This window comes from Ambystoma mexicanum, chromosome 3p, assembly GCF_040938575.1.
Source record: "Ambystoma mexicanum isolate Mex_15411 chromosome 3p, UKY_AmexF1_1, whole genome shotgun sequence".
Taxonomy (NCBI): Eukaryota; Metazoa; Chordata; class Amphibia; order Caudata; family Ambystomatidae; genus Ambystoma; species Ambystoma mexicanum.
This window is the reverse complement of record NC_090925.1, coordinates 1,044,082,380-1,044,095,914: the sequence shown is the minus strand read 5'-3', so window position 1 is coordinate 1,044,095,914 and position 13,535 is coordinate 1,044,082,380. Positions and strand designations below refer to the sequence as shown.

At 43.6% G+C, this 13,535-nt stretch overlaps 1 protein-coding gene across 1 annotated transcript in view; it reads left to right on the top strand.

The window, feature by feature from the left end:
• LOC138580026 (BPI fold-containing family B member 4-like) overlaps nt 1-13,535 on the top strand; it is a 99,042-nt gene that overhangs the window by 12,405 nt on the left and 73,102 nt on the right. Inside the window, exons 4-5 of the mRNA XM_069650256.1 lie at nt 119-182; nt 4,762-4,822. Of these exons, the coding sequence (XP_069506357.1) occupies nt 119-182; nt 4,762-4,822 (125 nt within the window). The remainder of the gene's footprint in view (nt 1-118; nt 183-4,761; nt 4,823-13,535) is intronic.

Below are 13,535 nucleotides of genomic sequence, written 5' to 3'. Positions count from 1 at the left end.
GTTGAAGTCCTCCAACACACTCTCTGTGGCTCTGTCTCTGTCTCTCTCTCTCTCGGTCTCTTTTTTTCTCTTGTGCTGGTTTTGATCCATTAACCTGTATTTTGTTCCATGTTCACAGTTTGCTTGCTCCGATTCTGGATGGATTGGTGAACAATCTACTGCGCAATGTCTTACCAGGCCTGGTAAGTCAGAACCTGAACGCGCATTTTGTCAGTCACAAGATGTGTTATTCATCAAATAATGCCCTATGCAATTTAATACTCTGATATTTTGTTATAAAAAGGTCTCTCCGTCTCCTGCCCCAGATAGACAATTCTACACATGTTCTGTCTATTCAATATGCCTTGAAGTGATGCTTAATTGTATTTATGTTAAAGGTTTTTTATTGAGCAGGACAAGTGAGGCATGGCAACTTATCACCGAACTTGAGCACGCATGAGAGGGAATAGGCTACCGTGGACTGCTCCAGGCTAGATTGGGTCACCACCTTGCCCATCGCTGATCACTCCACTCAAACTTCGATCTCCCTCTCTGGGACTCCCCTTTTCCCTGCTCCCCTGTCCATCCCAACTCCTCTGCTACCCATGCTTCATCTACAAATGAATTGCTCTTTTGCATGCTGTTGCCTGGGGCTGCATCACCCACGCTGCATTATGTCAGCCGTGATGTCAACACCTGGCCCTTTCCCTCGCACTGCCACTGCGCTTGGCTCCTGCATCAGCCTACCTTAGTTACTTCTGCATGCTTCTAGCCCGGCCTTCACTCACCATGGTGGCCTCCTCAGGCATGCTAGTCCCCCACTTGCTGCACCGTGGATTTGAAAGCGGGTGCTCCCCCCTGAGCCGCATGTTCCATTTCCATGGTGGTCATGCGTTGTTGTATCTACACTGTGTCCATGGGGCGCAGCCTGTGTTTTTATTTCATTTGTCTCGGGAAGATAGCTCAGGGGCACCGTTCTCGCCATGGAAGCAAGACGACACAGAACACCACAGATTCGATCCCCGGGTCTGCGCTTAGAAACCACCGGGTATTATGCGCGTTATAAATAACCATTCATATCATATCATTTCTCATGCCCTTAGCACGTTCAGTTTTTGCCCCGGGGTGCTAATAGCAGTAATGTCTCCCTCCTCCGGCTGTTAATGCGTGTTATAGTAACTTGGACTGAGGGCTGTTATCACCCATTGCAGCCCTCAGAATGCATCATTACTTATGTGAGCAATGTCTGAACTGTGATTCGCTATCACTCTTTTAACAACCTGGGGTGAACAGAAAGTAGGTTTGTAGGCAACTCTCAATAATTTGACAGGCGACAATACTGCGATTCACGGCAGTCTAGCAATTCAGTATCAATTTAGAAAGAAGGTTCACTCCATTCACATATTGAAAAGACAAGTTCTTTTTGTGAAAAAAAAAAACATTTCATCAATTCTCCTACTCAAATTAAAAAAAAACGAAGTTACGGAAGCTCAAACCAGCTTTTATAGACAGCATGCCCGATTCCACTTTAATGCCCTCTGATTTATTTTAGACCATTTAATTTTTGGACTGTTAACAGTTTTCTAAACGTAAGGGTCAAGAGTATTTGACTATCTATACATGCGCATAAAGAGAGTAATCTAAGATGCATCAGTAAAGGGCACAAGAATGAGTGGTCGGGCTGCTCCACTGATACACATGGATAGTGCCCGTTTTTACCTGATGCAGACAAGTGGGCACAATATGATGGAATCATGCTGGCGCGCGAACATCAGACTACCTTTACCCCCATACCAGCATAAGGATTTCCTGCACAACCCGGTCCCTTATGCTGAAACTCCAGTGCAGTGTTTCCACAGCAGGTTCGGGCGGTTTATAGTGATTACATCGAATGCCAAAGCATCGAATGCCTCAGCATCTAAAAAAAGCAATGAAAAAAAACGTTGAATGCATTTTTTTTTAATGGGGTTCCCCTAACCCCCGTTTTTTACCCCTTAAAATCCATTATAATTCAAATAAAACCTTTACCTTTGAAAAAAATGCATTCAATGTTTTTTTTCGATGCTTTTCAGTGACTGGATACCATTCGGGGGCAGTATGCACCACGCACCATAGTCTAACTCTTCATCAACCTACCAGGAGGGGGCAGGTCAGGTCAGGTCAAAAGCGCAGAAAGCCTTTTTCTGTGGTTTTTACCTAGTTCTGTCCCTTGAGAATGAGGGCTTTAACTAGACATAGGGAGGAGAGTATGTCCAAATAGTTTTTGTAGAGGTTGATATATGTGTTTTAGATTCAACACTCAGCTCTTCATTTTACAAAGAAGAGCAAAACTGTCCCTTTCATCTAATTTTCAATTACACTATGAGGTGCAAAAAAAGTCTTAAAACAGCCTAAATTGCTCTAACACTTTTTTACACATTACAACACAAATATTATAACGCCCACCACCCATTTGTGCATGGCAGAAAGCATTTACAGTGCATTACTATAGAATCCACCTGTTTTTAGTGGGTGCTAAAAACTGGTACATTCCTTGGGAATCCTTTGGTTTGATGCCAGACTGAACATGTCATGGTGTAAGACCCTGTGTCTTTATGCAGGCATAGGGCAAAAGGCAGGAAGATTTGATTCGTCAACTCCCTGGCACAGTCTGCCTGCAAAAACATTTAAAGCTCATTGGAGTGCACAGCCAGTGCAAGCCCTAAAGTAAACCTTCCACGCCAGGTGTTTGCAACTGTTTGGGCTCTCTGATGATTCTGAAAATGATCCCATCGGACTTATTTTTAAGCTCCAGCTATCATTAGATGGGCTTGATCGCACCTGGATTATGAACACCTTCAGAGCTGGAGCAGGTTAGATTGTTAAATCATCGGATTTAATCAGATCTGCAACTGAATATTCTGGTTGGTGTCTAGAGGTGCTGTCATTGTATCTTATTTATTTAAATTTTTAAAGTGCTCACACAGCCCATGGGCATCAAAGTGCTGTTACAGGAATATGTCTCTTAGTGGCATATTAATAACACGCTGAATACCCAGAGGTTTCTAAGCTTGCGGACCCTGGGATCGAACCTGTGTTGCTTTGTGTCGTCTTGTTTTCAAGGCAAGCACGTTGCCGCTGAGCTATCCTCCTGGGAACAACGTGCCAGAGTGATTAAGTCACATCCTGCAAAATAATGTTTCCATTACCTCATTCTTCTGCTTGGAATACATGATTTGCCATATCCAACAAGCCCTCAATAGCAATGTCCCCCCCCCCTTAGTACCGTCAACGGGTCTGCGGCCTTGAAAAAGGGCAAAGCTTCTTGGCTGAAGAGTTCCAAGCTAGAGGTGAAGCCGCAGGAAATCTCTATCAAGGCTGCTCAAACTATCGGGTGGGCCGGGGTCCAAGACCGGGAGCATCTTCAATAGTATATTGACTTACCTATGAGAGGGGACAGGTGAGTCTGGATTTTCAGTCATGAAACCACAATATTTTGTGCCTGATTGGCGATGCGATTGCATTAATTTCTCCCAGAAGCGAGGAATTGGGCATGTATTTCTGTTGGTTGCCTTCCTTTACTTGGTGAATGTACACATTCATGTATGTGTGATTTTCTTTCGTGTATGTCATTTACTGGTGCACATTTGATCCACCCACATAAAATACATTTGGACACAGCGCCATAGACTTGCTTTGGCAAGGTTTTCAGATTTCCTTCAGTACTGTGATATATGGTTAACAGAACCTATATAGTTAACTCTACATGCAACATCCTTTTACCGACAGCTGCCCCACCCCAGTACCTTATATTTGTGAACCTGAAACAGAGACATCGCATAATACCTAACTTTCAGTGCACCCTCGTTGTCAGAAAAGCTGACATCATGTTTACCTTCTTAACCAGCCAAATGTCCCCATTCACTTGAATTGGGACACCCCCCATAGCAAGCTAGCATCTCTCTACTAAAAAATCCCCCCGCTTACTTCATGAGATCAGTGCCCATCATTTCCTAAGTGTTACATGTCTTTGTTATGAGAAGCAGAGGAGCCTCTTTTCTGGATGAACTACCATTGGGGAGGGGCGGATAGCCAGGGTTGAAGTCTAGGGTACACCTGGTGGACGGAATCCACCCACTTTTTTCAGAGGGTGGACTCAGTCCCCATCCCCCGGCTAAAACGCTAAACATTGAATGTCTCTTTGAATTTATGAATTAAAGCCAACCTCTGGGATCGAACTGCAGTCCACAGGTTTGCAAACCAGACACTTCACCACGACACTATATAACCTGATGAAAAATAACAAACAGCTAAAGGTGGAATGTCGCATTTCGGTACTGCAGGTTCCAGGGAAAACAGTGGTATTGGTTCTTGGAGTTTAAAACATGCACACCTTTTAACATTTTCAAAAACACTATTAGTATAAAATATCCTCTCTTGGTTTTGTGTGTGTTGATTTTATGAAGGGCAAATGCCATTCGTCCTATGTAATTTGGGAGGTTATGCAAAGCCAATGTAATGAAATGTCCATATTTCACCTTGATATGCTAATTTCCGACGACATCACAACTCATTGCATCTGTTGATGAGTCCCCCCACTTTAATTTTTACTACTTGATTCCTGAGGATATCTCAGGGGCAACGCGTTTGTCTTGGAAGCAAGACAGCGCAACACAGGTTCGAATGCCGATTCCACGGTTAGAAACCACTTGTTAGTAGTAAGCACGTTATAAAAGAACAATTACAATCATTGCAAAAAGACAGCATTAAAAAATATCATCTCTGTTGTTATTTACCTTACAGTTGTGTCCTGTGGTAAACGTGGTGTTGGACCTTGTCGATGGACTACTGGTGACTGTAAACAGTAAGTCATTAGTACCCTGTTTGTTTACCTACATTCTTTGATGTTGCTTGTTTAGTTTACTTCTTTGACGCTCTTTCCCATTTCCCTCTGCCATGTTCCAGTGTCATTAGAAAAGTAAAGCTCCAATCTCTTGTACCTGCTCCCCTTTTCTTCTTATGCCGATCAGAATTCCAAAAATGTGTAATCATCAAAGTTCAAGCATAAATTACCATTTGATCCTCATCAACACTCAGAAAACAAAATCATCGAGTGCCCTATTCATCTGCTGGCTATTCATCGCAGAGTATGTCGATGATATATCCCATTAGCGCACGTATGTTTTTGAATCACAGTTTAAATGATAGAAATAGGGAACAACATGCCAGACCAAAAGTATTGTGTTATGTATCATGGACTTTATTAATAAAGCTCATTGCTGGTCAATCCTTTAGTTACGTGCTTCCGAAAAAACACAGAGGGCACGTAAGTGGGGACACTACCTAGAGTTATTGGCCAATTCAATAGCGCCATTTAATACATGGGGCCTCATTATGAAGTTGGACGTAGCCATGCCGTTTATACCGGCATGGCTACCCCCAAACTCAGGTCCAGCTCCCGGTCCCACGAAAGGGGAATTACTGGGCCATTCCGACCTCAGCGGGCCGGGTAATTCCCCTTGCGCGGGACCCGGAGCCGGTACGTCCCCATTCCCATTTGAGCCCCCATAGGGCTCAATGGGAAAAGTGAGGATGGTATCAGCGGCCGGGCCTACCATCCAATTCTGCTTGCGGGTGCCGCTCTGCACGCCTGTTCTGACTAGGCATGCAGAGCGCCACCCGCGAGCAGAACTCGTAATGTGGCGGCATGGTAACAACGGCGCTGGTAGTACTACCGGCGCCATTGTTGCCTTACCGCCACAATCGGTATGAGGCCCATGGTGTTTTCTAAAGGGCAGATGTGTGTAATGCAAATTCCACATAGTATAGCAGAGCATAACAAACTAATGGTCAGATCATTTGCATGTTCAACAGATACCCTCACTGTCTCCTCCTCCCCATTCAGAAGCACACAGTTCACCTTCTCCCTCCGGCAAGAGGCAGTGCATGACTCATTGCATAACAAGTGTATTTGTAGAGACACTTTCCCCCCCAGAGGGAATATTAACAGATAAGTGATGTTTAATGCGACCCAACTCAATTGATCTCCCTTTAGCAACCTTAGAAAGATGAAGGACTGAGTAGTCCTAGAAGGGTTTGCACTTGCAACCATGAGGTCAAATGCATGCCCAAGTACTGCATGCATTAGTCCCCTGAGTCACATATGTGGACCTGCGCATGTTTTTGTATAGGGCTCTGCCAGTTGTAGATTGCATGAAGTAGTGTGAACAAGTGGTTGAGCACAGGCAGGTGCAGAGGCGAGATGGAAGGTTCAGTTGAGACAGGGGGAAATGGGGTGATAGCAGGAGCATGGAAGCAAAAGTATGATAAAGAAACTCTGCAGGAGACAGTGAGTTGAGCATGTGTTTGAGGGGCTGACTGTGGGTCAAGGCTGACAAGGATAGCTGAAAGTGGGAACAGAGATTGAGTATGGTTGGAAGGTGGTAAGGAAATGTAGCATGCATAGAGCAGGAAGGGAGATGCTTGTGAACTTGAGGAAAAGGGGAACACACATTTTAGTTACGTCCATAGGATCCAGAGAGCTGTGCATTTGATGGCCATCTGATTCACATAGTCAATGGCCATAATTAAAAAATATCTGCTTTATTACCTGGGATCACACCTTAAAATGATGTACAAATGACTGTGGATGGAAGGCCCTTCACAAAGCATTCAGTAAAATTCACTGACAATGGGGCTCATTACGAGTTGACAGATATAGGGTAAAAGTTCTGGTAATACGGTTTACTGGCATTTTCAATGGACCAGCCAAGTACGAGTGTGTCAGAACACAGTTGCCGGAATTACCATTGTTGGTATTGACTAATCCGGAATTACAGGCACTCCCATTACCGGCACAAGAAATACTGAATGGTAATACCAGCACAATGGTAACACTGGCATATCACAAGCTTGGATTTGACGGTAATACTGGCTGATATTTGCTGGTATTAATGGCAAAAGCAAGGCAGAGATACCTCCACCTGAAAGCAGGTCGTAAATCCAGACAGCTGTGGGAAATGAGGCCACAGGTGCACCCAATGCACCCAGGTGTACCCAATTCACCCTGGAAGTGTACAAAAGGGCCACACCTCCCTCAACCACACTTCCCTACACCACCATGCTGCCACTGATCGCAGTCAGCATTGACATGCAGCTGCTCCAGGTAAACATGGAGTTGCTGGGGCTGAAGGGCCACCAGAGGGAACGAGAGGCAGTAGAGAGGAGGAGGAGGATGGCGATTGCGAGGGGAGACGCCATGCAAGGCGTGTGCCATACCCCGTTTAAGGACCACAACATGGGCCCTCACTGACATGCAAATTCTCACACTGTACCGCCTTGACAGGGAGAGCATTGCATATCTCCTCAACCTGATCCAGGAAGACAAAGGGAGCAGGATCGATGAAACTGGTGTTGGTCCTGCACTTCCTTGTCATAAGCACATTCCAATACACCGTGAGGCAGCTGAATTCTCCAAAGTGCTGGGTCAGGTGCTGAGTGAACTTCTGCGGCATGTGGGGCAGCACATTGCACTCCCCACTACCATAGAACAGGTGAACACAACAAATTCCATGCCATTTCATGCATGCCCAATGTGGTGGCAGCTCTGGATTCTATGCAGGTAGAGCTGGTTGCACCTAAGGCCTCAGAGAAAGTCTACAGGAATCGGAAGCAGATCCATTCACTTAATGTCCAGGTTACCTGTGATACTGAGCTCACGATCGCTCACTGCTCTGCCTGTTTCCCCGGATCAACCCATGATGCCATGGTTCTTCCGAACAGCACACTGCCACCATACATGGAGGGGCATGCAGGGCACAGATTTGGATATTGGGTGAGTACATGCACCATAAAACCAAACTTGAAGTACAGGTGACATGCAATGGGCTGGGGGTGCACACAGAGATTGTATGCCCTTACAATGCCCCATACATGCCCCATACATGCAAGACTGATATGCCCACCCAACACATGACAGGCAGAGACCTGCAGGAGTAGGGCATGGCCCACAATTCAACAATGAATGTCCAAGACATGCTTCCCAACAGGCAAGCCCACACAAAAGTACCAGAATGCAATATCCCACTACATGCATGGGCTGTCAATTGGGATGCTGCTGTAACAGGCAATGCTTCCAGAGATCACCATGATATACTTCTATGTCTATTCCCCTTGCAGGTGACTCTGGATACCCACATCTTCTGTGGCTCATGACTCTTCTGAGGACTCACCTGACGTTGCAGGTGGTGGCATACAACCAGGCCCATTTCCACAGCAGGCTGTCAATTGAGCATACCTTTGGTCTGTGGAAAGCCTGCTTCTAATATCTACACCGGACTGGGGTGCGCTCATGTAAAAGCCAGATAAGGTGGGCCAGATAATGCTGGCAGGTGCTATGTTGCCCAACTAATGCATCCAGTGCAACATTCCCCTGCCCCCGGAGTTGGCATGCCACCCCCCACCCCCTCATGAGGATGATGACATGTTGGCTGCGGGTGCCACACATGCACTCGCTGAGCATGAAGAAGCCAGGTTTGGGCAACTGGCTCACCATGAACTCATTGACAACTTCTTTGAATGAGGACACCAAATTGCACTCCCCTTGCACCTTTCCAAAGTGAAAACTAGGCACATTAAAAACGTGCACTCAATAAGGAATGTCCCGGCATTGCTTCAAGTGCATTTCTTTAAATTCTTGCCATGTGCATCATGTAACTAACATCACTACAACATCATCACCTCTTCCCAAAAACCCATCCTCACAACATCCTCCCCAAACACCCACCCTCAGAAAACCCTTTCCCAAACACCCACCCTCAGAAGACCGTCCCCAAACCAACCCTCAGAACATCCTCCCCAAACAACTAACCTCAGAATTACCCCTGCAGTGTCCAAATGTCATTTCCTGGGCCTCTTACCCTTGGAGGCCTGCTCCTTCTCTTTGGTGGAGAGGTGGCGCAGTGAACAGTGCCTTGGGGTGCTTGGCCTTCTATGGCGGTAGGAGTAGTGGATGGCTTAGAACGTTTAGGCCCGGATGTACTGGAAGGTCAGCTGAATGGCCTAGTTCAGTGACTCTGCTGAGCCCACGGAAGAATCTATGTGCTTGCGCACTCTTTTGCCCAGTGTCACCATGGCTGCAGTGGCATGGTCGAGTGAGCATGCAACCCTGGGGGTGCACCCCTGCAGGCAGTCCTACAACACCTACATTTCCTGCAGCTGCTGGCCTGCAAGTGTGTGGATATCTGCCTGCTGCCTCTCAATGGCATCCAGCTTCACACATATTGTGTGCAAGCTGTACTCAGGCAGTGGTGGTGGGCTGTGCAGACTTTGTGAGTGGGCCGGGCTGAAGCAGAGTGTTGTATCACACTCCTCTACTAAGCTCTTCTGTGGTAGGGACATGGGCCCTGCCGCAAAGTGCCAGGGGCTGCACTCCACATGATGGAGATGATGGTCTGCTGGCTCCCTCTAGTCTGTGTACCACTGTTATGACAGTCACAGTGTGTGCCACTACAGACGATGGCTGTGGCATGATACTAGAAGCTGTAGTGACAGTTGTGTCACTTGCCTGGCTGGTAGGTGGAGGTTTAGGTGGAGATGGTGCTGGTAGCCTGGCAGCCCTGCCATGCTGCTTGCTCCTGCTGGCAAGTGGTTGGGCCTGTGCAGGGGTGGGGGCAGTTGATGTGGCAGCAGCCGAAGATCCGGCCTCTTCACTGTCCATGGACTGTGTTCCTGTTGAAATGTAATGACATGTTGTTAGTCATCTAATGTATATTAAACAAAAATGGTGCTCAGTGGATTCAGAGAGAACTACGGAAAGAGACAGGAGCTGCAGTCCTAATCGAACATTATTTTATTTTTCATTCTTATTTAATATAAAACAGTACAAAAGTAGTCCATTAAAACATTATTACTGTTTCTCTTTCATTCATTATACTATATTCATAACACTCACTTCCATCATTCTAAAACAATTCATCAACAGAAGCCAGAGTTTGCAAATAAGGCTTCCGTTCCAATTCTTTTAATTTCAAATTTTCTTGCTTATGGTAATATATCCACTAATACTAATGGTCCATATTATAAACTTTATCAACTATAGGTGTCCCACATTTTTGTCATCATTTCACATAGGACTTTCAACATGTAATAGTTTCGACTCAACAGTATTTAGTAAACTTCTTCCAGATAATTGTCTACGTCTTCTTCAGGATATGTGAACATTTCTAATTTTCAAATCTAAAAACAAACAAAACATTCTGTTAAAACCCTTTTTGCAGCTCATATCTCTTCACCCCATGTTTCCTCATTCAATCTAATTCCTTTAATTAGGGGAGCAAACTTTCATCTTAATGCTCAAAACCAAACCTCATTGCTTCCTTACAGTGGAGGAGCCAATCTTTTCTTATTAATTACATTTTTAATGCTTAGAACCCGTTGCTTAATAAGTGACAGTAGAAAGGTCAAATCTCCACCTATCAAACCTTCCTCAGAGAGTCTGCAGGATCATCCCCAACTTGGCTTTTAGTTCATCATTTATACACAAAAAACAGAAAACAAAAGAGCTTCATTGTCTCTAAACCGTTAAAAACATTCAAAAAGTGCACCCTTGTCTGGCCTCCATTACAGAAAGGCTGATCCAATATGCATGACCCGTTGAATACCCAAATATTTACCTCGGTATTTGTGCAGCAGAAAACTCAATCTGTTTCTTTCTATTTTTCTTTTTACTTTTTCGGAATCAAAAATGATCATGCTGTGTTGTTTTATCTGGCATAAAAGTAAATATAAATGTGCCTGTCAAATATTCACTCGTTTCTGGACCAAGAACTACAGTACTTGTTGGTCAATATTATTTACCTTGTAAGTTCAAGCAAAACTTTCCGAAATAATTTTCTTATGGTGGGCCTTTTTATTGAGTCTGTTTCTGTTTCCGCCAGGTTGTGCTTTAAAATCTAATCCGACTGCAGAAACAAAAAAGAAAAGAACACAGACATTTACAATCTTTATAGCTTCAATCTGGAGTTTAGAACGGTGATACAATCCTTATTTACCTTCATGCGTTTTAGAACCGCCATGTTTAATGTCTTCTATTTATATTTGTTACGATCGTCCTCAGGCTATTTTCTGCTGGCCTCCCGGTTTAGCGTATGCGTCTTGGCTTGTACCTATAAAAGTAACAAACCGCCATTTCAATCTATCTGTTCTTTATATTATTGTTGCTGCCCATGTAAAAGTTCCAAAGTTACCTTTTCAATGTGTCCACATCTCTATTGCTTTCTAAGTGGTTACTTCTTTCGCCTTCACGAGTACGGATGTCAAACCTGCGTTCATGTAGACACCGACTCATACCCGTCAAGAGCCAAAAGGGGCAATTTTTTATTATTTGTTAACTCCCCTGTGAATAGAGGGAAAAGCAAAAAAGTACTGTAGTCCTGCATTCATATTCACCGACTCAAAAGCCGAGAAGAAGATAGAAAGAGGACTGAAGTCTTGAATTCGTAAACACGGAGTAAAAAAATGACAAATGGCAGGGACATCTCAATATAAACCCAATCCTCTCGCCATCATCATGCTGAATGGGCATTTAATTGCTCATTTACTGCAAACAAATTATATCTCAATCCTATATTCTTTTGAACGGAATCCAATGACCATAAAAATAGAAAATACACATTTCGATCTCAATGTATTGACAACTGCCTCTACCTGAGCAATTTTTTTGTAAAATTACAGTGGTATATAGGTAAATGCACTAAATGTGTTTATGAATTACCACCTGAACTCAGGGCCACAAAAATAAAGTGGAAACCGGTTTTGCAAAATTATTTGGGAAAAAAGACGGATGTCTCAGTCTATATCGATCTTGCTGTTCTTTTAAATGCAAGATTTATTCAACAGATGGTTCTGCCTATGCCAATGTTGCTATAGGCAATTCTTTTGAATATGCAATATGTTGACCTATGTTTCTATAATTTTATCCAGGGCATATTACAATAATATGTGACTAAATGCACTAAGCATGTGTCACCTGAACTCATGAGGGAAGGTGGTTCTGCCTGTCCTAATATAGCTAAAGGCTGTTCTTCCTAAGTGAAAAGCGGTTTTACTTATGTTTTGTCTCTATGTTTTTGTCATGGGTGTATCAAAAAAGGAGTCTAAAATACCTTTATCTAATGCATTGGATCAACTCTTCTTGTAGATTAAGGCTTTTCAAATAACTCTGAGTTTGGTAAAGCCACCACTGCTCCTTTTGAGATAGTCTGGCTGTGTTAGCTGCATCTGTCCCTGTCACTTTTTCCAATGCCCACCATTTTAAACCTTCACAGCTATGACTACATTCTACAAAGTGTGCAGCTAAAGGTGCATTCATTTGTTTGCTCCTGAGTTTTGATTGATGTTCAGTTATTCTTCGTCTAACTGCTTGGGAAGTCTTCCCAATGTATGCTTTCTTGCAGGGGCATATTATTACATAGATGGCATTGGTACATAAACATGTAGTATGATTCCTTAATGTCCAACTCCTCTTATTTATAACAATGCGGTAATAGCTGTAGTTGATGCACAATTACAGCAACTGCTGCATGGGTAGTGTCCTAAAATAGGCACCATCCCCCATGCTGAGGTTATTTTAGTCTGTTTTTCTTGTGCTGTATTTCTATCACCTTTAGAAATCCAATTCTTGATATTCTTACCCTTTTTAAAAACATATATGAGTTTGGGCAAGGCTGGAATATTTAGTTGAAGTAAATGCCAATGATTGGCTATAATTCTCTTAATTCTGCTGTGCTGAGTATTGAATGTTAGAGCACAAACTAGTTGGTCATTCCTCATTCTTTTGCTGTTGCTATTTTTGCGATCTTTTTTTCAGTAGCTCCTCTCTATGTTGATGTCTTGCTCGGTCCTTGGATTGTTTTAGTAATTTGCTGTGGCATCCCCTATTTTTCAATCTTTCTTCGATGACACTTGATTGTTTGACAAAATCTTCTAATTTGGAGCAATTGCGACGCGCTCTCAAAAATTGTCCATAAGGGATATTCGATCTCAGTGCCTGAGAGTGGACACTTTCATTGTGTAATATCGTATTACAAGCTGAATCTTTTATAAATAGATCCACAAAAAGGACCCCTTCTTCCGCTTTAATAAGTAGATCTAGGAATGAAATCTCTTTGTTACTTGTCTGTATAGTAAATCTCAAATTAGGATTGAGGTGATTTAACCATTGAAAAAAGGCATTGTGATCCCCTTTAGTACTATCCCAAATAATCAATATATCATCAATATATCTTTTGTACAGTTTGAATGGATTGGTGTCAGCCATTATATTGCATTCCTCGAAATCCGACATATATAAAGTGGCATAATTAGGGGCAAACACAGCCCCCATCGCTGTACCTTTGATCTGAATGAAATAGGAGTTCTTGAACCTAAAAATGTTTTTGGTCAGGGCAATTTCTAAATGTTCTATCAACAAATCACTAGGTACTTTATCTGTGTCTGTTTTTTCATGACTCCAAGGGAATCGCCCTGGGGAATATTAGAGTACAAGGACTCTACGTCTAGCATCATTAGGAGGTCAC